The 23,810-nt window shown below is 42.0% G+C and overlaps 3 protein-coding genes and 1 pseudogene across 8 annotated transcripts in view; 3 read left to right on the top strand and 1 right to left on the bottom strand.

The window, feature by feature from the left end:
* Positions 1-1,119: 1,119 nt before the first annotated feature.
* LOC123994429 (cystine/glutamate transporter-like) lies at positions 1,120-6,033 on the top strand. The gene is made up of 12 exons (XM_046296993.1): positions 1,120-1,740; positions 3,465-3,591; positions 3,711-3,826; positions 3,922-4,047; positions 4,156-4,255; positions 4,353-4,397; positions 4,489-4,612; positions 4,715-4,818; positions 4,913-5,009; positions 5,167-5,316; positions 5,433-5,610; positions 5,753-6,033. The coding sequence occupies exons 1-12, from the start codon at positions 1,506-1,508 to the stop codon at positions 5,815-5,817; spliced, it is 1,467 nt and encodes a 488-aa protein (XP_046152949.1). The 5' UTR covers positions 1,120-1,505; the 3' UTR covers positions 5,818-6,033.
* Positions 5,989-11,750, bottom strand: LOC123994428 (forkhead box protein M1-like). 5 transcript variants are annotated; one of them, XM_046296992.1, is made up of 9 exons: positions 11,126-11,468; positions 10,002-10,424; positions 9,653-9,798; positions 9,225-9,419; positions 8,910-9,038; positions 8,685-8,741; positions 8,325-8,376; positions 8,031-8,200; positions 5,989-7,919 (listed from the first exon to the last, which is right to left on the bottom strand). In XM_046296992.1, exons 2-9 carry the CDS (start codon positions 10,378-10,380, stop codon positions 7,116-7,118), a joined length of 1,932 nt encoding a protein of 643 aa, XP_046152948.1. In that variant the 5' UTR covers positions 10,381-10,424; positions 11,126-11,468; the 3' UTR covers positions 5,989-7,115. The 5 variants fall into 5 exon arrangements, with proteins under 5 accessions (XP_046152948.1, XP_046152947.1, XP_046152944.1 ...); XM_046296991.1 differs by having other exon boundaries at positions 8,700-8,741; positions 9,909-10,424; positions 11,126-11,466; XM_046296988.1 differs by lacking the exon at positions 11,126-11,468 and adding an exon at positions 11,637-11,750 and having other exon boundaries at positions 5,990-7,919; positions 9,909-10,424.
* LOC123994430 lies at positions 10,464-13,040 on the top strand (annotated as a pseudogene).
* Positions 13,041-15,088: 2,048 nt separating this feature from the next.
* The window catches only part of tulp3 (TUB like protein 3), a 46,786-nt gene continuing 38,064 nt past the window's right edge, over positions 15,089-23,810 (top strand). Inside the window, exon 1 of one of the 2 annotated variants that reach the window (XM_046296995.1) lies at positions 15,089-15,225. In XM_046296995.1, the coding sequence (XP_046152951.1) occupies positions 15,206-15,225 (20 nt within the window). In that variant the 5' untranslated portion in view covers positions 15,089-15,205. Of the gene's footprint in view, positions 15,226-15,397; positions 16,235-23,810 lie in introns of those variants that run through there. The other variant, XM_046296994.1, reaches the window with a different exon arrangement.

The following is a 23,810-nucleotide window of genomic DNA, read 5'->3' on the forward strand; positions in this document are numbered from 1 at the left end:
TAGGGATCTCTCTCAAACACTCACAACTTTCAGCTCAATAACCATGAAAAGTAGAAAAAAATGGCATACTTTGCCTTTCTGTACTATTCAAATCACATAATGTGATGGTGTAGAGTGGTAAAATAGTGGTAAAATAAAATATTGTGATACTTATTTTCCCGGAAATTCTGACAACCATTGTCAACACATGCAATTACAACAAACATGTCAAATGAAAATAAAGCAGCTATAATGCCTTTGTTAACTGCTGTGTTGAAAGATTTTTAACAATAGGGAGCCAAGCGATGGATTAACTGAAATGGGCAGCCAGTCTCCCAAGCGTTAAGGAAAGAGAGGCCAGATACATTTTTTTCACAGTTTGCAGTTTGATCCCTCACATGTGATCTCAAGCTGAAGTTTCTTTGCTCATGTCAGAAATACTTCACAGTTCACACACAGGGACAAACTCCATGACCTTGGTTTTATTCATCAGGCGTGTGTGCAGAGAGACAGAAATGACATGCCAATTGTTTGATGTTGCATTCAACCCCATTTTAGTGTTGACATTTTTTTCAAATTGGATGTTCTTTGGTTCTGATTTGGTTCTGAATGAATTATACTGATATTTTGTGGATATTAGTGAGAACATCAACTAGGCCATCTGCTCCTATAGCATGTATAGTTTCTTTGTTGTGAAGTTGTTGTTGTAAGCGACCCCCCTGTTATTTGTACAGCTGCCGCTACAAGGGGTGTTTGGGTTCTCTCCCCATGGTATTCCGTTTTTATAGCTGTGCACACAAGCAAAACTTCACACACCGGCACACACACAAACACGGAGACCCCAAAAAACTTTAGTGCATGCGCGCGCACACACACACCCGCCCACACACACACACACACCCACACACACACACACCACACACACACACACTACAATGAATGCACCATGGCTTTGGCCATCTAAACTACCTTAATTACTCATGTTGTTGAAGCTTGGGAAGACTGCTGGCTTTGTTTTCTGCTTGTGCAGGATTGGTGAGTTTCTATGGTTACTGGCTGTGCTGATTTGCAAGAGCCAATGAGAGCCAAGAGCCAATGAGGGGATAAAAAACAAGTTCAGGGGAAAGGGCCTTGTGCAAGTGTGAGGGGTATACTAGTCTACCCGTTCAGCTCATACAGCTCCACTCGGCTTGTCACCCTCCCCTAGCTTGTCTCGTCTTTCACACTCGTCCTCTACATCAAGCAATCTTCATCTTCAAACAAGCAGTTTCAGTATAAGAAAAGGGATATGTTAATTTTATAGTTTATCCATAAAGGGAATTACTATATTTTTGAGTTCATAAAGAGAGAATACTTTTTTGTTCACTTAAATTAACTACTTATGTGTTTTCTTTAAACTGGAATGTGAAGGGATTTTTGCTGCTTAAACGTAATTTTTTGGTATTTGATTTATTCACTGGAACGTGTTGGTGTAAGGCTGGCTATCTAAACAAGGTGTGTGTTCACACCTTCAAGGCTGCTTAGGCATGGGCATAGATGGAATTCAGTCGAAGGAAGAGGGGGATAAGGTGAAGGAGAAGAAAGAAGATGAAGTGATCCACCTGAGGAGGACAATAGGTCTGCTTCCGGCTATCTCCTTCATCATCGGTACCGTGGTGGGCAGCGGCATCTTCATTGCACCAAAAGGGGTTCTGATCAACAGTGGTAGTGTGGGGATGTCACTGGTGGTTTGGGCACTGTGTGGGGTCCTCTCCACCTTCGGTAAGCACCAACTGTCATTTTAAGAGGTACTGGGTACCTATGAGAGCAAGAGGAGCATAATTGTGATGTTTGAGAGTGGCAGATGCTAACACAATATCCGTCTTGAAACATTTGTATTAGATATTCACACATCAGTCAGATTCAGTATTGTAAAGGTCCAATGCAGACATTTTTATCTCAATATTAAAACATTTCTAGGTAACAGTGAAGCACCTTACTGTGATTTTTTCCTCAATTAAAATGGTTAAAAATATACAAAAATAGCTTCTTAGCAAAAAGCAATTTCTCACAAGAATTTTGCTTGGACTGTATGGGAAAGGTCTGAATGAGGAGCCTAATGGGAGGGAATGTAACCTGAAAACTAGCTGTTATTGGCAGAGAGGTATATTATTGTTATTGGTCTATTTATTTACACTGCCCGGTGATGTAGCCAGGCAGGGCAAAACAAGCTGAACTTTCAGGCAGTCTTTTCAAACAGCTTATTCCAACCTCATAGTGTGGAAATATATATAAAACACAGGTAAATCATGCATTTGACTGCACTGCCCCTTTAATTCACAGACAGCACACAACATTCACTCTTCTAATGGAAATGAAGGCTACATCAGAGGTGTAATCTAGTACTCACCGTATTTTCGCTGGCAGTAAACTGTGCTGGATGTATTCACGTAGTTGAATGATCTGGTCAAGGTCCACAATCCTCTGGTATTTGCACATGCGAACAAACCTTTGTACCTATAAAGTAACTTTGACTCATCTTATTTAATTAAGGTAATAATTAAACAATAAGTCAAAGTTACTTTATAGGTACAAAGGTTTGTTCGCATGTGCAAATACCAGAGGATTGTGGACCTTGGCCAGATCATTCACTGTACCATTTATTGTCATACATGCACCACTATTATTTGTACCATTAACATAATTTAAAGCATTTATTAACCTTCAAGTATATGAGTCCTTGCACAGATGTCCAAATGTTTACCATTAAACTGATGGGTTAATATACAGATGTTGGATCTTAATTTGAGCCAGTTTGCTACAGCAGGAAAATGAGCCTGTGGATTATAATTAATGGCCATTTTTGTAGGGGTTGATGCAAATCAAGTCTGAAATAGAAATTTCAGTGGAAATTAAACTTCAGAAGCCTTTTTAAACCTCAAATAGACTACAAGTTTGAATCAGGAAAATTCTTAGGAATAAAAGTGATAAAATGAAGATCAGTATTATTCATTACGGCTGTTTATAGGGTAATAGCCTATGGCTGACCAAATAAACAGATCAAAAGGGTAGCATGGGGTGGATGTATGCCTGACCTTTCCCAGGTATTACCCAGTTAACTTTATTATACCACAGCTATAAGCACAGCTGTAACTAATGATATGCACCGAATAATTAATAAAAAAATAAAAAAAATGTTTCCTGAATGTATAAAGATCGTTATACAATAGAAAATATCCCAGTCTCCTGAGCAAAAACTTGTTGAGTCCACATAGTTTCCACATCATTTCAATCAGCAAATTCAATGTGGGAAAACTGACTGGATTTGAAAAAAGTAATCAACTAAGGGAATTTTGTATTTTTTTCACCCAAGGAATCCAATGACTTGGTGACATTTGTGATTTCACGTTAGTTGACAACTCAGCCAAATGTAAATCAAAACTTTACGTTGAACTGACGCCTATGCCCTGTGGGAGATGTGTCATCTGTCTCTTCCCTTTGTCCAGGGGCCTTGTGCTATGCTGAGCTGGGAACCACCTTTACAAAGTCAGGGGGCCACTACACCTATCTGCTGGAGACATTAGGACCCTTGCCTGCGTTCCTGCGTCTCTGGGCAGAGTTTTTATTCATCAGGTCAGCAGCCTGTATCTCCGTGTCTCTGTGCATACACTCTTAGAATAGTTTAGGAGACAGTATAGTTTACTACCAGTTTTTCTAATACTTTAATACTGTACTCCATGTGGACTGTAAAGGCCAGCTGTCGCATCCTACGTGTCCCTGGCGTTCGGACGCTATGTGGTGGATCCCTTTTTCAGCCCTTGTGCTCCTCCCACAGCACTGATTAAACTGGTCAGCATCCTTGGAGTGAGTGAGTGATAAAATACAACCGATAAGACTTTGTGAATCGTTTGATTACTATGGTATACTATTTCAACAAGGTTCATCTTCCTCCTCTCACTGTAGCATTTGTGGTGGCGATAAACTGCTGGAGTGTGACCCTGGCATCTCGCACCCAGGTCACGCTGACATTCATCAAGATGTTTGCCCTGGTCTTAATCATCGTTCCTGGCATCACGGCATTAGCCAGAGGTGGGGTAGTGGTTTTGGTAGAGTTACATGATACACGATGTACACAATATACACAGGACCCTAATCAATCAAACCCCGCTAACTCATTTTCCTCTTTCCCCTCCCCAGGACAGACAGAGAACTTTCAGAATGGCTTTGAGATTGATACATTAACACTGGATAAGCTACCATTGGCCTTTTATTCTGGTCTATATGCCTATGGTGGATGGTAAACAGTGCACAAGAAATCCCCATATCATACCATTGTTGTGTTATCCATAAAGAACTGTTAACTGATAAATTAACATCTTTTACTTTCTCCGCAGGTTTTATCTGAATTTTGTCACAGAGGAGATCATTAACCCAAATAGGTATTTTATATTTAAAAAACAATTTACCAATTATTTCCACACAAATAATCAAGTAACCTCATGTCTTAGTTTGTCTGCTCTATTTTGTCAGAAACATCCCACGGGCAATCATCTTCTCCATGGTGACTGTGACTGTGTGCTACGTTCTTGTCAACGTGGCCTATTACACCATGATGACAGCAGAGGAGCTTCTTGTGTCTGACGCTGTGGCTGTGGTCAGTAATGTGGCACCAGATGGTCAAAGCTAAGAGACGGAAAATAACTGCATATGAAGTAAACTGCATGTCAGTCTCATATATGCTGTCTGTTTATCGCAGACGTTTGCCAATCGTGCGCTTCACGGCTTGGCCTCTGTGATTCCTGTACTGGTAGCTGTATCCTGTCTTGGTGCGCTGAACGGTGGCTTCTTTGGAGCACCCAGGTAATAATGCTGCACTCTCGTAATTCAGAAATGTACCCCTTGATGTACGCTTGGCTGGCTTTATTCACGAGATGTCTGTCTGTCCGTGGTGCAGGATGCTGTTCGTGGGGGCCAGGGAGGGACACTGGCCAGTCCTCTTCTCAATGATCCATATCCGTAGAAACACGCCTCTGCCTGCTATTCTGCTACTGGTATAGTCTACTACTACTGCCCATAGTCATCCTTGCTAACCCTATTAGTCTCTTTACAGACATCTGTATTGTGGGGATGTCCTTATTGGGTTGATGAGGTAGGTCTATGCTTTGCTTTCATGGTCCAGTTGAGATGTTTGTGTTGTCCTTCCTGCAGTATCCGTTGGTGGTAGTGATGGTGGCAAGAGGAGAGATATTCCAGCTGATCAACTTTGCCTCCTTCTCTCGGTGGCTCTTCATTGCCATGGCGACCATGGGGATGCTCATCCATCGCTACCGCTTCCCCCTCCACCCAAGACCCTTCAAGGTTGCTATGACTACTATAATGAACTAATGTCACTTGTTTGGTACTTACTAGTTGGCGGTTTCTTGACCGTTTACCTAGTTTTATTCCTATGATCAGCTCAAAATTCTGTCTACTAGGTGCCACTGGCCATTGCAGTCACCTTCACAGTGGTGTGCTTCTTCATCGTTGGGCTGTCTCTGTACTCAGACCCCTGGAACACAGGGGGCAGCTGTGCTCTCACCCTGTCTGGAATCCCTGTCTACTACCTGACCGTGCACCGCTCACACCTGCCCACCCGATGGAGAAAAATATTCAGTAAGTCACATCCTTATCATGCCACTATAATGTCATTGTCATCATACTGAATTACTGATAGCAGAAATGTCAGATGAGGGTGTTGTGTGGGATAGTTATGGCTGTTGCGAGTCACTGACAGGACTGTCTCTCTATTCTCCAGACTACTGCAGTAAGCAGCTCCAGATACTGCTGGAGGTGGCTCAGCAGGAAGTTCCGACCTACTAAAGACGCCTCTTTACTCACACACTGACTAGACGGACAGACACCCATTGCTGTGCCCTCCATATTGTATATGGATGTAAATACCAAGGCATGTTAGATTTGGAAAATGAGCCATTAACTCTACAACATTCACTGCTGGGAAAGTTAGTTCTGCAGAAAAAAAACACTTGTTTTTGTTTACTTTAATTAATGAGGTGTAATTTTACGCTTTGAATACGATAGATGTTTTGTGTGGATTATTTACATTTAAAATGACGATCATCAGCAAATGTTGACATTCTGGTATTTGGTACTCACATGCATTGCTTGCTGTTTGGGGTTTTAGGCTGGGTTTCTGTACAGAACTTTGAGATATCAGCTGATGTCCACCACAAGCACAGCTAACAAAGGAACTGAGAAGAACCAGAAAAAGCCATACATCATTGAGAATTGGTCATATACAAATGTAACAACTATGACCCTTTGATCAAGATAAAACCATAAACTCATGCATTAAATGTTTAAACCTTCTAGCCAAAAAACTTCCAATGACAATTCAAACATTTTCTAAAATTCAAATATATTTCCTTTCTACCCAGACGGAGTAACACAGGAATAGAAGACAATCACCATATGACTTTATGCGTTTACATAGTGAGTAAGAAACTACTACCACTCTAAAAATTCACAAAGCAGATTGGACATTGTCATGCCTAGAATAAGTTACAAAAGTGCACTAGAATAAGTGTTGACTTGGTCAATCAAAAATGGCATCTCCTTTGGGTGTAGACAGTCCTAGTTGTTTATTACTTTCTCTCATTGGTGGTTGATCATCTGTACATCATGTTACATCCTTTCAGAGGTCCAATCAAATGGAGACTGGCTCAGGCACCACATCTTATATTCTAGCATGGTAGCGTCGGTCTCACTGGATAGTTTGATGATTTATCTATGTATAAATGTACATTTTAAAGAGCAAAACATATTACAAAATGTGCAAATTAACATACATATTCTATGCAGGCTACACATCAACATACTTTTCTGTTCTCTAGTAGTTCCTTCAAGACTATCGTGGGAGGCAGTGAATTGTAATCAAAATATGGTCACTTAAGCTTGTGGCATGAAACACAACCAAGAGAGAGGTAAAAGACTGGTTAGTTTTGACAAAAGCAACCAACGACAAAAAAAAAAAAATCAAAGTTAAAAAAACTCCCACATTTACAGATTGGAAGATGATGTGAGCAGCTTGGGTAATGAGGATGCCATAGTCTCATCTAGCAAAGAACTTTGAAGAGGTCGTGCTCTCTGCTCGGCAGTGGCTACTTGAGTTCAGGGATGAGCTGAGACCAGCTGATGTTCCCCATACCCAGATCATCATCCTCCAGGCCAGAGAAGCTGATATCCACCAAGATCTTGCTCAGGCTGTCGTTCATGGTGTCCAGGACCAAGCCCTCCGTAAGGGAGTGGTTAGCTGTGGAGGGACCCCCGATCTGGAGCACTCTGGAGCAGCCCTGCAGACGCTTCGGCCCCGGGGAGCAGGTGTCGGTGGGGCCAGCCGCAGATGAGGAGTGTGCAGAGGTGAGCAGCTCGCGAGGGGAGTTGAACAAGGGCAGGTCCTTAAAGGGAGTGCTACTGAAGCTGAAGGGGGTGTGGTCATGGCGGTGCGGGGTGAAGTTGGGGCCGGGGGTGCGGATGGGGCTGAAGTCCAGCATGCCGCCTCTCTCCTTGCCCAGCGGGGTCACCCTCCAGGGCTCTAACAGTACAGTGGGTGGCTTGCTGGGGGTGGAGGAGGCTGGGTGGCTGCTCTTGATGGGGGTCTTGAAAGAGAACTCCCTGCAGGGGCTGTCAGGCTCCGGCCGGGGATCGAGCTCTGCATCCTGGAAGGCGGAGCCGTCGGAGGCCAGGCCCGAGTCGAAGAAGGTGCTGTCAGGGAAGAGGAGCACGGGCTCCTCATTGGAAGGGAGGACGAGGCGCTGCTTGCGACGGGAGCTACTGACTTCCTTCCTGGTGTTGGTCAGAACAGCCCTAGGGGCAACGGAGGTCAGGGGCACACAGACCTGCTCCTCCTTCATCTCAACTGGAGGAGCATACAGCATCACCGTGGAGGCATCACTGTACGTAACCTGCCAAACACACAGTCCCAGAGTATTATAATTTAATAACTATAGAGAATCAAGTAACCTCCCGGCACTTAAAAAAAAAAAAAAAAACGTATGGTGATGGTGAGACTTTACCTTAGGAGCTATACGGACCCTCTTGCCCCCCCCTGAGGAGCTAGATTTCTGTTGGGGGGCAGAGAGGGGGAGCTGTGTGGATGAGGACAGGAAGAGTGACTGGGTGAAAGGCAGCTGGATGGGGACCAGGTAGGAGTCTGCACGAGGAAGAAGGGGCTTCATCTTCCTCTCTGAACATATGGATGGCAGAAAAAAATGTAATGAGGCAACAGCTACACATCAATAACTTCCAACTCTCAAAGGTTTGGTAATTGTCCAGCTGCTTGTTTCCCCCCACGTCTTTCCCTCACTCACCAGGGACACTGGCAGATGTTTTCTTGATTTCCGGAGCAATTCTCTTTTGTTGCTGCGGGAAACAATGGAGATGTTAACTTCTTATTCCCAACACAACTATTCTAATTGAAATGGTCCCTTTCTCTTCTCAAAGACAACATATGAAGACGGCATGAGTTCGACCTGTGTAGGAGAAGTTACTATGTACGGTGGTCCTGTGATGTCTGCCTCTCTGCCTACACCTCGCATCTCCCCTGAAATTAATTGTCAGCTTAATGAGCTAAACAAGAGCAGATGGAAAGCATGTCCTGTCCTCTCTCCGACTGTCCTGTCCTCCCTGACTGACTGCCACAGATGAAAAGAAGGGTAAAACGATCTTACATGTTGTTCACAGACCTGCATGGTCCGAGACGAGATGGAAGTTGGATCAGACTCAGTCTGTGGGGGTGGACAATTGGTCAAAAGGGACAGAGTTATCATAGAGATGAGTAAATATCAGAGTTAAGACTGTTATATGCAGGGATTTGTCCTTTTGTGGAGTCCCATAGTTGTAATTGGCCAGCGACAAAATATGACCTAGAACAGAAAAGTGGGTATCATGCTGACCTTGTAAACCTGGTCAAGAGTAAGGCAGCGATTGGCCTCTGGGCGGATGGTCCAGTAGGAGATCTTGCCATCTTGTGTTGTCTCACGGATGAACATGTCATGCAGGGAAAGATTGTGGCGGATGGAATTCTGTCAAGGAGCATAGACAATATCAAACTAAGAGGATGTGGCTTATGCCATTGGCAAGTATACAAGTTTTTGTTGGGTGCTTAAGGGGTATTCTTCTGCTTCTATTGTAACACGATCTTGTCCTCAACTATTACAGTGACACCATTAAAATCGTTCTGTGACCAAGGGCTTATTGTGGATGTTTACCTTCCAGCCTGGCTTGGCCACCTTTCTGAAGTATGGAAAGTGATCCTCAATCCAAGTGTAGATCTCTTTCAATGTCATCCTCCTGCTCTTCTTACTGTTGATGGCAAACTGAATCATTGCCATGTACGAGTAGGGTGGTCTCTCTGACAAGGGGTCTTTGACAACCCTGTGTGCTTCCATTCGCTCACTTTGTGACTGTGTGCAAAACAGAACAAAAGAGAGGTTGGCTTTGTTTGGCCTATTTAGATACTACTCTTTGAAGACTCAACAAAAGCACCAAGTACACAGAACTAATATCACACTTGAGTGCAACACTTGAAACATTCTAGATAAACATATAACACGTTGCCGGTGACACCCTCCTTGAGCATCACTGTTTACATACGTCCGTTGACAGTCACACCGAGAAGCTAAAAGAGGAGCCAAACCTGGAGAATCTGTTGGCAAGTGTCATGATTCTCTTTGTTGGCAGCTTTAGCAGGATCTGGGTCAAGACCGTCTGTATTCATCCTCCCAAGCCACTGGATGTTAGTAAGGCTGTCATCTAGAGGACTGCAATCAAGGTCCCTATTCACTGTGAAATAATAAAAACTGTGCGCATCAACAATGTTCATCAAACAGTTAAACAACACCTAAAAAGTGGAGGGTAATTTAACCCAAAATCATGAAAGAAAATAAACATACATGGTTTAATTGTAGTCAAAGTCCTAGTATCCTTTAGGCAGTCCATTGGTGTTGCCTTCTCTAGCTGTGTGACAAGAGCCATGCTACCCCTACCAGAGTTGCATCCTCTCATATAGCTAGGTTGACAGAAAGAATCTGCACCATCCTCGATACAGCCGCCACCACTTAGAAGGATGAATTTGTTTGGTCCTTGAGAGCCACACTCCTTCCCCTTGGCAGTGAGGGCCCCAATTACACTCTGAAGGTCTGCAGTTTTGGGGATGACAACCACTTGTGTGCCAGGCATGGTGGGATGGTCCATGATGCGGATGCCATCAGGAAAGCACTGGCCACCTGAGGGTTTGGATGTGGATGGTTCCTTGTGTCGTAGTCCATCCGGCTCCTCAATTGAGCCATCAAGTGTTGGTTCATTTAGCTGGAAAGGAAGCTTCCTCCTCCTAAGGATAAGGGGCCTTCTTGGGCTCTGTTTCATTTTGCTCAGATTACAGAGGCTGGCCCTTTGACTTCACTTGATGTCTGAAGAGATAACAGGTAACGTTAAAGTCACAACAACATTTCCCATGGGGCAGAAAAAGCTGGTTAGATTAGAGCTAGTTAGCTATAATGGTTAAATGATAGCGAAACTGATCTCATGTCGAATCAGGTGCTGACAACTTTTTACCTGAGTTGATATGCTGCAACTAAGCAAGCAAGATTGTCGATGCAAAAGCTGTTAGTTCAAAAAAATATCCAAGATGATGATGGTAAAATTAAAGTAGCGTTAGCTAGCTTGCGTAACCTGGTAACAACGCCGAATTAAATGTATTTCGGATATGGATCACATCATGAACTTATGTTTCCCATATTTGCGCTGACGTTACTCTACTAACTTGCTAACTTAACTATACTAAAATATTTTGGATTGGTTCAATTAAAAATAAAGCAGACAGCTAATTGTTACTATAGCTAGCTAGCTTAACGATTTTAGAATAGAAATACCAGTCTTTCAAATATCAGCTATGGTTATGACGCAGTCTTCTAGAACATGATGGTGTTAGCTAAATTAGCTAATCCACGGGTTTATAGTTAGCTAGCTAACATACAAAGGTAGAAAAATATTCCCCAAAATAACGTAAACTAGTAGTTAGCTAGCTAGCGGTAGTAGTTAGCGTGTTTAGTTTGCCAGCTAACTTTAATCCAGTTATTTAGCAACTTTAACCATGTTGAAAATAACAAACCTTCATATTATGGTGAAGCGCTTTTGTTCTGGGTTACTTGACTCCTTAATTAAACAATGACAATCGAAAATGAAAGTTGATAGGTAGTTTTTAGATCTCTACCTCCTTTCATTCAGTGTGAAAGGGGGTTTGAATTTTGGCGCAGTATTTGCGATTCCGGTCATGTGGTCTTTGCATATCCAATGGGCTGAACCCAGTGGATGTGAAAACCAATCAGCTTTAGCCATTATGTTAACCACAAGACTTGGAGGACAGCGGAGCAAATGCCAAATCTGTGTCCTTCCTGATTCTGACAGTATTTATTCAAAACATTGATAACTAGCTACTTCTGACATGCAGTATACACCCAGGTACGTCTTGTGATATACGAAGCCGTACTGTGTTCATGGAAGGGTACTTCACTCTTATTTTTGTTGTAGCTAACTAGCTACTTAACCCAAAGCAAGCTATAGCGTTATAACGTTTCTTATATACCACATCTGTTCCATACTGCATTACTTTGATACGTCACCTTATATTTCACCTTCTTTTGATCGCATCAGCTCCTCAGCCATGATCTCTGATGCCACGTAAAACAAGAAAGACATATTTTCCAAACTCACAGAAGCCGTCGCTGTTGTTTTTTGATCCACCACTTGATGACGCCAGATACCACAACGTGCCTCAAGTGAGAGGCGTACTCAATCCCAAGTCATTTCTGGTTGAGGAGCAGCGACAGAACAGCTGCACAGCCTGTAGTTTTGGGGTAATCACAGTTTAGCATAACTGATCATGTGTATGATGATAATCAATCATGTTTTTAATGTCATTATTTACTATCTTCTGAATGTTGTCCGTTCAAACTATAAATAATGTATAACTAACATGTTCAAAGATGTCTAGTCTCTCACTCAATTTTAGGTGAGTCCACAGTTTGATCAACTACCGCCCCCTGCACGCAGAGGAAGGCGAGGGAGGAAGAAGTGCCTCTCTGCAACAATAATTCTTGACAGGAGTTCTCAGTTATCCAGAAAAAAAGTTGTATTTGCAAGTTCCAAGCCTTATCTTTTCAGAGAAGGTCAACAGTCCAATCTCTCCTTGCAAGCGCATAAGGTCGGTTCTCTAAGTACAGAGTACCTAAGTAATCAAGATGAAACGTAGACACCAACACTGATAACTTCTCTCAGGAAAGGGACAGCTGAGAGGAGACGGTTGTCAGAGATAACACCGGAAGATGCAGCATCAACCTCTAGCAGATGTGTGGGGGTTCTTAGGACGTCAGCTGCCAATGTTGCCAGACATTGCAAGAGCCCAGCGTCATGCTCTGCTCGGACTCCTGACTCAGCAACACACCACACCCCTGGCACGGACAATGTCTTGTCCCCACCTGATGTAGAGACTCCAGAATTACACCATGATGGTAGTTCCTCCTTTCTTCGCCTCCTGTTGCCTGTGTCACAGCCGATGACCCCGCCACACACCGTGATTTCAGAGATTTTAGCAACAGACACCCCAGAGAGGGAATATGGAGTCAAGGTTACATGGGGGAGGAGGAAAGGGCGGATGAGGTTGCTGAGGGACCGAGGTTATCTTTCAAGTGCGGAGGCACTGATTAGCATCTAATCAATATAACTGTAAATATTGACAGTTATATCATCATGTTCTGCAATTAACACTGAATTGTAGTTAACACCACATGAATACATTAGTCCACTGATTGAAAGTGATATGTTGCAATGACTATAATATTATTGAGTCCACTCAATTGTTTTGCTACTCGGGATATTATCGAGTCCACTCAATTGTTTTGCTGCTTGAGATAACTTGGCATGTTGTCCATGTGCAGTTGGTAGTTCAGCCCATTATGGATGTGGCTCTGTCTAGGTTCTTGTTTTCTTTGTACCCTGGGTCCACATTAAATCTTTTTTTAATTTTTTGTTGTTGTTTTTCAATTGAACATAAATACATAATGAATTTCTGTGGTGTGAGTGTTACAACACTAGCTAGTAACTTGGGTATAAGTAGAGGGGTCTATTTACTACCTACATGTGTGGTAACATGTCATGCAGAAGCAAAGAAACCTGTCCAATCACTCAGCCTATATAACTTGCCATCCAATATTATTGTCAGTGTTGCCAACTTAGTGACTTTGTTGCTATATTTTGGCGAGTATTCAGACCCCTCTATCGTCACATTTTCAAAAAATCGACTAGCGACTTTCTGGTGTTATTGGAGACTTTTGGAGGCTAACGTAAAAGCATGTATCATTCTTACTCTTCTCAACCAGCAGCGGGTGCTGCCGTGGGCCCCACCCCGTCCCAAAGCACTCACAGGCGGCCCAGTCCTCGCGCAGCAGTCCCTCCCAGCTGCAGTCAGAGCAGGAGATGTTCACCCCTCCCCGTCCAGACTGCAAATGGATTGCGCATGCGGGAAGCTGCCGCTGGCTGATCCTGCCCTGGCTTACATTCAGGGCGGGATGCAAATGTAAAATGTTCTTTGTCTAAAATAAATCAGTGCATTTGACTCACACTGCCTCAGTCACTTACTCACCTTGTCCACTGTGTGTCTGCCTCTCTGTGACATAAGCTAAACATCTATCTGGCTAGCTTATCATGTCTCAGTATAAAATGTACACTCAAAAATACAGAAAGGAGTGGGAATTAAAACCTGAATTCAAAGGTTGGTTGAAGCCGTTTATTGGAGATGATACAAAGGCATACTGCCTGTATTGTAAGGCTGATTTCTACGCCAAACTTAGTGATGTAAAAAACACAACTCAAAAACATACTCAAAGGGCAAAGCCTTATAACAGTTCCACCCAAAACAAGCTGCCATTTATGATTTTAAAAATTTACTCTGCAAAAAAGGCTGAGGCCACCATGGCATTAGCTATCGCTGAACACTGTTCCATGCTGGCATGTGATCACATTGGAGAAGCATGTAGAGCGAGAGTCGAGAGTGTATTCAGCCAGATGAGTGTGGTAAAAAGCAAACTTAGAAATCGGATGTCCTTGCAGACCCTTAACTCCATCCTGTACAGTCGATATGGACTGAAGCTGTCTGTCTGAGGCTTGCTATGAGCACCAGCTGCCTGATAATGTTTTGCTGCTTTTTGGCGCATCAGCTGCTTACTTATTTAAGTCAGCTCCCTCAGTTGCTGAACCTGCCATAGAGAGCCCTGACCAAAATGACAATGACCCACTCTTTCTGTGAGCCAGCACAGCCTGTGTGTGTGTGGAGGCGAGTCTGTAAAAAAACAACTATTAACCTGAATTAGGGCCAGACTAGTTACCATAATTTTCTCACATTGACAGTTTTTTCTATTGTCTCTTTTTGGTCCATTTAGATTGATAATGTAGATTGTATACAATTAAAAATGTAAAACATGTTATGGTTAAAAATGTTCATGTTTTACTGTGACTTGTTGTAGCCTCCTAAGTGGACCCTAAGGTTAAAAACCAAATCAAATTAAGAAAACTAAACTAAAAAAAAAAACAAAAAATTAAATAAACAATTAAGTAACTCCGCCAGTGTCTCTTTTGGGTCACTTTTGCCGGTCCCAAGTCCAGATAAGGAGGAGGGTTGGAATTGTGACATAAAAAAACTATAAACTTTTCCTTTTTTTCTACCCCCTTTTTCTCCCAAATTTCGTGGTATCCAATTGTTAGTAGTTACTGTCTTGTCTCATCACTACAACTCGCGTACGCGCTCGGGAGAGACGAAGGTGGAGAGCCATGCGTCCTCCGAAACACAACCCAACCAAGCCGCACTGCTTCTTATAAAGTTAATTTGTAGTTCTAAACATATTCAGGGTGTTTTTTACTAACTTTTTGTATCTCCCACGACTTTATTCCTCTCTCCTACAGCATCCATCACAATTACATGCACATGGCCAATTATGCAAATTAGGCGATGGCGTCATTTAGCGACTTCTCGGACAGCCAATAGCTACTTTCCTTACTGAGGAGTTGGCAACACTGTGTTGTAGTCATGTGCGGTAACTAGGGCTGTGGGGAACAATTTTTCAAGCGTGTCAAGGAAAGTTGTCTGCTGCACCAGTAGGCCACCACCAGCTGGGATCCATAGCAACCGTGGATAAACATGAGTTACTACAGCATAAGGTAAGTTAAAAAAAAAAAATAAATAAATAAAATAAATAAATATATATATATATATATATATATAGATAGTTCTTATAGTTCTTTGCCCATGATATTATGTAGACATGCGGTGACGAAATTTGATGGGCGAAGTGTGTCTGGTGGGTGGTGCGCGAGACTGGTCTGTCACTTAACTTTTTCAGAAGGCACTGTTGCTCGAGAAGACTGATGCTAGTTTGGCTAATGTTAGGCTAGCTAGCTAACGTTTCTTGCTTGCCTGAAGATAGCGTGCTCCGTGAAGAGACTAGAACAGAAGCTGAGTGGTAAATCAATCATGGAAGATAATACCAAGCACAAACTAAAATACACATTTTTCACAACTTTAAATACATTTACATTTTACATTTAAGTCATTAAATGGAGCTAACTATTCTATTTTTCTTGTCATGAATCAAGCAGAGTTAAACGCTTAATTATAACGATTTGGGCATCGTTTTATCACGAAAAGGAAGCATGAGCTGGTCAGTGAATTGTAGCTAGGAAAACTCCATCGATTGTTAGCTAGCTAACGTTAGCGTGCGTGTTAACGGTTTAAGCAGAAAGCACACAATTCTTCATGGATTTCTCGTAAACTTTTTGATTCATGTTTTGTAACAGTAATGTGTTTGAAAATGAGATAGTATTTTTAAAATGTTAACTTGTTAGCTAGCTACAACCTTCCATCTGAAAAATGTCAAAATTGTATGAACGTGCATGTTGACAACGGAGCTATAACGACGTTATAAACATCTATCAAGGCTCAAGTCTTGAATATGTTGGGTTGCTAACGTTACATTATTGCGTCACGAAAGCCATCAGATGGGGAATATATTACACTCGATTTCTCACGGCACCGCATAAATGTGGGTACTATAGCATGCTGCTTGCTAAAAAATACAGTATTAGGGCCTATGAGGGGGGCAATCTTGGCAACATCAAAAGTCTCCCGAAACGGAAGAAGTGACAGGATGAACAACATCAACAAAAGCAGGTGAATCAAGCTAATGTCGTAGGATAATGATTGTATGGCTCTGTGGTCAACATGGGGACAATCCGATGTTGAATAGGGTGTTGGATGGTTCAGTTCGTGGTTAAGGATGTGATAGTTGTGTGATATGCTACATGGAGGCAATAGACAAATTACAATATGTCAGTCAGAGTATGATTATTATTTAACACTACCTGAACCCTTCTGCATAACAGAATCAGCTGTCATAAACACAGTCATGACAACTTTTCATTAAAATTACAATTGACTTTATACTGTTTATGACCCTGCTTTTTGCAACTTCATTTCACCCTATTAAGTTGAGTGTCATTTAGGGATTCTTAATGCTTATTTCACAAGCAATCATTTTCCTTATGCTGTGCATTTCTGGTCAAAATAATGACACTCCTCCCCCATATTATTGTGGATTGGAATGTAGTATGGCTGAATGTTATGTGACTATCTGGAGGCTATAGAGAATTCCACAGTCTTTGCTTTTTAAAGAGTGCCTACGAATGTTGCAATACCATTGCACCCACAACAAACAATATTATTGGCTATTCCCTTTGTGACACTGTTGAAAAGGGCTCAGGACAATTAATAGGCAAACATGTTGACACAAGAACTATGCAATCTGGTTTCCGAGCTGGTCATGGGTGCACCTCAGCCACGCTCAAGGTCCTAAACGATATCATAACCGCCATTGATAAAAGACAGTACTGTGTAGCCGTCTTCATCATCCTGGCCAAGGCATTTGACTCTGTCAATCACCACATTCTTATGGCAGACTCAATAGCCTTGGCTTCTCAAATGACTGCCTCGTCTGGTTCACCAACTACTTCTTCAGTGTGTGAAATCGGAGGGCCTGTTGTCCGGACCTCTGGCAGTCTCTATGGGGGTGCCACAGGGTTCAATTCTCGGGCCGACTCTTTTCTCTGTATATATCAATGATGTCGCTCTTGCTGCTGCTGGTGATTTTCTGATCCACCTCTATGCAGACGACACCATTCTGTATACATCTGACCCTTTTTAGTTTAGTTTAGTTTATTAATTTGACCATTTAAAAAAATAAGCACATATAAAACTTAAAAGCCTTACATGCACATGAATAAAATCATCGAGGATAACACACAATACAGTCTGGGACTTATTTCCATTGTGGTCCTTTTGAGACAAGATGGCTAGACAAGATCAAACACAGTACGTCAGTGAAATAATAAAACAAAAACATAGAAGAAGAACACCTATCTCATCATTCCAGTTACATCATATTCACATGGGCACAGAAGACATCAAACATATTTTTACTTTCTTTTTAAAGCTGTCCAGAGAGGACTATGTTTTTATAGACAGAGGCAACTCATTCCATTCTGAGGCTCCAGTATATAAGAAAGTGTTATGCAGGTGAATGAGGACCCAAAAGCGACTTGGCGAAAACAGAGTTTTTAATCCAGTAAGAAACTTTACAAAACAAAAAGCATAATACTACTCGTAAAGACAAGAACAGACTGGAGACTTGATCGAGAACTGCAGGTTGCCTCGGGAAGGCACTTGAACCTAGCAGACTCAGACACCTGCTCACCACGCAGCATCTGAGGGAAACACGACACGACAGGGCAAAACATAGACACAGCACGGTGAATTATAGATGAGGATCCGACGGGGCAGGAACGGAAAACAAGGAGAGAAATAGGGACTCTAATCAGGGAAAAGGATCGGGAACAGGTGTGGGAAGACTAAATGATTGATTAGGGGAATAGGAACAGCTGGGAGCAGGAACGGAACGATAGAGAGAAGAGAGAGCGAGAGAGTGAGAGAGGGAGGGGGAGAGAGAGGGATAGAAAGAGGGAAAGAACCTAATAAGACCAGCAGAGGGAAACGAATAGAAGGGGAAGCACGGGGACAAGACATGATAATAAATGACAAAACATGACAGAAAGTACTTTTCCCAGCATTATTCCTGAACCTGTATAAGCACATATCAGCAACACCTGATCTGGTGCTGTGATTGTGTGCATCCCTAACACGAGGAAAGTAATCACTTAGATATCTGGGCGCAGGACCATAAATACTCCTGTAAACCAAACCTAGTCTAATCTGGGACACCCCAGCCTCCACAGGCAGCCAGTTTAGTTCCTGAAAGCAGCTCCTGCCTATGTGAGTACGTGGACTCACCTTCAATACTACCATGATCAGCTTATTCTGGGATATCTGGAGCTTCCCCTTCATGAGTTTAGATAAGCCCCCAACCCAGGAAGTACTAGCATGGTCGAAATGGCATTGAATGAGGGCAATAGCTAGAATTGCTTCAGTATTCCCTAAGTGCAGAGATAGCTTATTATCTCCAAGCCATTTGCTAATGTTAGTAAGCTCTGTGCTAAGTATGCTCTCCAACATAGTTGTACTTTTTCATGAGACACCAGAAGTGTAGAGTCATCCGCATAAAGAAAAAGATGGCAAGAACAAGCATCTTTCGTATCGTTAATATACAATAAAAACAGCAGAGGCCCAAGAACGCTCCCCTGCGGAACGCCACAACTCATTGGTTTTGCCTGAGACAGTGAACCATTAACCTCTACTACTTGCTCCCTTCCTGATAAATAGGACTTTACCCAGCCTAGAGGGATACTGCTTAACACCAGTGCCTCCAGTTTGGAGATTAGGAGACAGTGGTTAACTGTATCAAAGGCCTTCTGTAGGTCAAGCAGTACCATTGCACACAGATTTCCCTCATCAATCTCTTTCCTGTGAAGTCAGTCAAGTAAAGTAGACATGAATCAGTGGAGTATGGTTTTTTAAAAACCCGATTGAAAATCATACATTAGACCCTGTTTGTTAACATATTCATACATTTGCTCATGTACAATTCTCTCCAGGATCTTTGATGTTACACATTGGATAGATACAGGGTTATAATTCCCAGGGTCAGACTTTATCCCCTTCTTATACAGAGGTATAACTTCAGCTTGTTTCTTGGACACTGTGGTAACAAACCTCCAAACGAGCTTCAATGCCATACAACACTCCTTCTGTGGCCTCCAACTGCTTATAAAACTAGTAAAACTAAGTATATGCGCTTCAACAAATTGCTGCTCGCACCCTCCCGCCAGACTAGCATCACTACTCTGGACGGTTCTGACCTAGAATATGTGGATAACTACAAATACCTAGGTGTCTGGTTAGACTGTAAACTCTCCTTCCAGACTCACATTAAGCATCTCCAATCCAAAATGAAACCTAGAATCGGCTTCCTATTTCTCAACAAAGCCTCCTTCACTCATGCCGCCAAACATACCCTTGTAAAACCGACTATACTCCCGATCCTCAACTTTGGCGATGTCATTTACAAAATAGTCCCCAACACTCTACTCAGCAAACTGGATGTAGTCTATCACAGTGCCATCCGTTTTATTACCAAAGCCCCATTTACTACCCACCACTGTGACCTGCATGCTCTCGCTGGCTGGCCCTCACTACATATCCATTGCCAAACCCACTGGCTCCAGGTTATCTATAACATGGAACCCAAACCATCTGAGCACGTGCGCCATCGTGCATACATTTATTTTGTCCCCAACACCAAAAGCGATCACGACACGCAGGTTAAAATATCAAAACAAACTGAACCAATTACATTAATTTGGGGACAGGTCGAAAAGCATTAAACATTTATGGCAATTTAGTTAGCTAGCTTGCACTTGCTAGCTAATTTGACCTATTTAGCTAGCTTGCTGTTGCTAGCTAATTTGTCCTGGGATATAAACATTGAGTTGTTATTTTACCTGAAATGCACAAGGTCCTCTACTCTGACAATTAATCCACACACAAAACGGTCAGCCGAATTGTTTCTAGTCATCTTTTAGGCCTTTTCTTCTCTTGACATTATATTGCGATTGGTAACTTTCATAAATTAGGTGCATTACCGCCACTAACCTTGTTCGTCTTTCAGTCACCCACGTGGTTATAAACAATGAGGAAATCGCACGTTGGTACCTGCTTCTATAAACCAATGAGTAGATGGGAGAGGCAGGACTTGCAGCGCGATCTGCGTTACAAATAGAACTGACTTCTATTTTAGCCCTTGGCAACGCAGATGCGTGAGCAGTGTGGGTGCAATGATTGAATAATATAGGTTTATACATTTATTTTGCAAAGCTCATGCACGTGACACGAGTGGTGTAGTCAGCCTATAGCTCTTTGCTAGGTAAAACCCCACCTTATCTCAGCTCACTGGTCACCATAGCAACACCCACCCATAGCACGTGCTCCAGCAGGTATATTCCACTGATCATCTCCAAAGCCAACACTTCCTTTTCTTCCAGTTCTCTGCTGCCAATGACTGGAACAAATTTCAAAAATCTCTGAAGCTGGAGTCTTATATCTTCCTCTCTAACTTTAAACATCAGCTGTCAGAGCAGCTTACCGATCACTGTACCTGTACACAGCCGGTCTGTAAATGGCACACCCGACTACCTCATCCCCATATTTGTACTTATCCTCTTGCACCCCAGTATCTCTACTTGCACATCATCATCTGCACATCTATCACTACAGTATTAATGCTAAATTGTAATTATTTTCGCCTCTACCTCCCTACTCTTCTATATTTGCACACACGGTACATAGATTTGTCTATTTTTATTTTATTTTCTGTTATTGACTGTACTGTTGTTTATGTGTAACTCTGTGTTGTTTTTGTCACACTGCTTTGCGTTTATCTTGGCCAGGTCTCAGTTATAAATGAGAACTTGTTCTCAACTGGTCTACCTGGTTAAATAAAGGTGAGAAAAATACAGTGTTTCCTCTAGGATTTCCACCAAACATTTTAGATGTTGGACGCTGAGACAAAATCTTGCAGTTTTAAAGCTAATTTCCTGCAATTCTACACATTTTGCCATATGGCGGAGAAAACATTTTACAGTTTTATAGCTAGTTTCATGCTATTCTAAACATTTTGCCATGGGGATGAGATAACATTAGCAGTTTTATGGTAACTGGCCAGAGAAAATCTCACTTTAAAAAGTTTATATTCTGTTAACTACAAAATAATGTTGTTGACTCGTCCTGTACTTGAATTTGTGGCCAAAGCATAAATTACAGCCACATCGACATTTTCCCACCGGGGGCAGAAAAAGATGGTTAGCTATAATGGCTAAATGATAGCTATACTGTTGAGCTGATGACGAATCAGGCGCTGACAACTTTCTACCCGAGTTGATGGTTCTTTTGATGAGCAAATTAAAGTAGTGTTAGCTAGCTAGTGTAACCTGTTAACACCAAATTAAATTTCTATCATGATCTGATGTTTTCCATATTTATGCTGACTTTACTCTAGTAACTTGCTAATTCTTTCCTACAATTCTACACATTTTGCCATGGGACTGAGGGAAAATGTGCAGTTTTAAAGTAACTTTCCAGTGAAAATCTCACTTTTAAAATGTAATATTCTGTTATATACTATCCTCATATTGAAATAATGTTGTTGACTCATCCTATACTCGTATTTGTGGCCAAACCACAAATTGGAGCTTGCTATTTCCTCGTGGAGTATGATGTAATACTCCTAATGAGGTTGAGCTGACCAATCAGTGGTCTACTCGTATTACATTTTTTTAATGACCGGTATATGCCCACGCCATTCTGTTGTTGGCGTACGCCTAAACCATTCCAACACAGAAAAGCTGCTGTGCATACTTAATTACATTTTTTTTGGAAGGAAAACTATTTTACTCATATTGTAATTCATTATAGGTCATATTAATCTGGAAACACTGGACAGCTGCCTTTAAGCAAATTTCATGCAATTCTACACATTTTGCCATGGCTTATGCTGTGTTCTTATGCTATCTGAGTGACTCAAACATTATAACAAAATCAATAGTTCAATGATTATCTTATTTAAAAATATGTACCCTCATTATCTTTGATGCATACTTTATATCTGGTTTTAGTCGTTTAAGTTTACACTGAAAACATTTTATGAATACAGGGGAAACACTGACATGACATGTTGGAGCATGCCTCTCCCTGCCTCGTCTTACTCTAGCTTTTCAATCAGTTTCAGAACTGAGGGCACTGTGCTTAATGTAATGGCTTGTCTGAGGGAAATCAACTCTCCCTATGGTCCCCCAGCATTCCTATTGATGTCTGTTTGATGTCTGTGCATTAGGACTGTGCTGACCAGAGGTGCCCTGAGAGTAGAGCATGGTGCTGTGTGCGTAAGAGGTTACTGTTAACTAGAGGTCAACCGATTAATCGGAATGGCCAATTAAGTAGGGTCGATATCAAGTTTTCATAACAATCGGAAATCTGTATTTTTGGACGCCGATTTATTTTTACTCCTTTATTTAATCTTTATTTAACAAGGCAAGTCAGTTAAGAACACATTCTTATTTTCAATGACGGCCTATGAACGGTGGGTTAACTGCCTTGTTCAGGGACAGAATGACAGATTTTTCACCTTGTCAGCTCGGGGATTCAATCTTGCAACCTTACAGTTAACTAGTCCAACGCTCTAACCACCTGCCTCTCGTTGCACCCCACGAGGAGACTGCCTGTTATGCGAATGCAGTAAGCCAAGGTAAGTTGCTAGCTAGCATTAAACTTATATTACAAAAAACAATCAATCAATCATAATCACTAGTTAACTACACATGGTTGATGATATTACTAGTTTATCTAGCGTGTCCTGCGTTGCATATAATCGATGCGGTGCGTATCGTTGCTCCAATGTGTACCTAACCATGAACATCAATAACTTTCTTAAAATCAATACACAGAAGTATACATTTTTAAACCTGCATATTTAGCTCATATAAATCCAGGTTAGCAGGCAATATTAACCAGGTGAAATTGTGTCACTTCTCTTGCGTTCATTGCACGCAGAGTCAGTGTATATGCAACAGTTTGGGCCACCAAATTTGACAGAATTTTATGTAATTATGACATAACATTGAAGGTTGTGCAATGTAACAGGAATATTTAGACTAATGGATGCCACCCGTTAGATAAAATACGGAACTGTTCCGTATTTCACTGAAAGAAAAAACGTCTTGTTTTCGAGATGATAGTTTTCGGATTCGACCATATTAATTACATTTACATTTACATTTAAGTCATTTAGCAGACGCTGTTAATGACCTAAGGCTCGCATTTCTGTGTGTTATTATGTTATCATAACTAAGTCTATGATTTGATAGAGCAGTCTGACTGAGCGGTGGTAGGCACCAGCAGGCTTGTAAGCATTCATTCAAACAGCACTTTCATGCGTTTTGCCAGAAGCTCTTCATTGTGCGTCAAGCATTGCGCTGTTTATGACTTCAAGCCTATCAACTCCCGAGATTAGGCTGGTGTAACCGATGTGAAAGGGCTAGCTAGTTAGTGGGTTGCACGCTAATAGTGTTTCAAACGTCACTCGTTCTGAGACTTGGAGTGGTTGTTCCCCTTGCTCTGCATGGGTAACGCTGCTTCGAGGGTGTCTGTTGTCGTTGTGTTCCTGGTTCGAGCCCAGGGAGGAGTGAGGAGAGGGACGGAAGCTATACTGTTACACTGGCAATACTAAAGTGCCTATAAGAACATC

This window comes from Oncorhynchus gorbuscha, linkage group LG14, assembly GCF_021184085.1.
Source record: "Oncorhynchus gorbuscha isolate QuinsamMale2020 ecotype Even-year linkage group LG14, OgorEven_v1.0, whole genome shotgun sequence".
NCBI lineage: Eukaryota > Metazoa > Chordata > Actinopteri > Salmoniformes > Salmonidae > Oncorhynchus > Oncorhynchus gorbuscha.

Bases quoted from the DNA above. Each gene is read 5' to 3' on its own strand.
- LOC123994429 (XM_046296993.1), top strand. From the start codon at position 1,506: ATGGGCATAGATGGAATTCAGTCGAAGGAAGAGGGGGATAAGGTGAAG. The intron at 4,256-4,352 runs GTAAACAGTGCA...CTTTCTCCGCAG, and splicing joins CTATATGCCTATGGTGGATG to GTTTTATCTGAATTTTGTCA. The intron at 4,819-4,912 runs GTAATAATGCTG...TCCGTGGTGCAG, and splicing joins GGCTTCTTTGGAGCACCCAG to GATGCTGTTCGTGGGGGCCA.
- LOC123994428 (XM_046296988.1), bottom strand. From the start codon at position 10,380: ATGAAACAGAGCCCAAGAAGGCCCCTTATCCTTAGGAGGAGGAAGCTT. The intron at 9,799-9,908 runs GTATGTTTATTT...ATTATTTCACAG, and splicing joins TTTGACTACAATTAAACCAT to TGAATAGGGACCTTGATTGC. The intron at 9,420-9,652 runs GTTTGGCTCCTC...TTTTGCACACAG, and splicing joins CTTGCCAACAGATTCTCCAG to TCACAAAGTGAGCGAATGGA.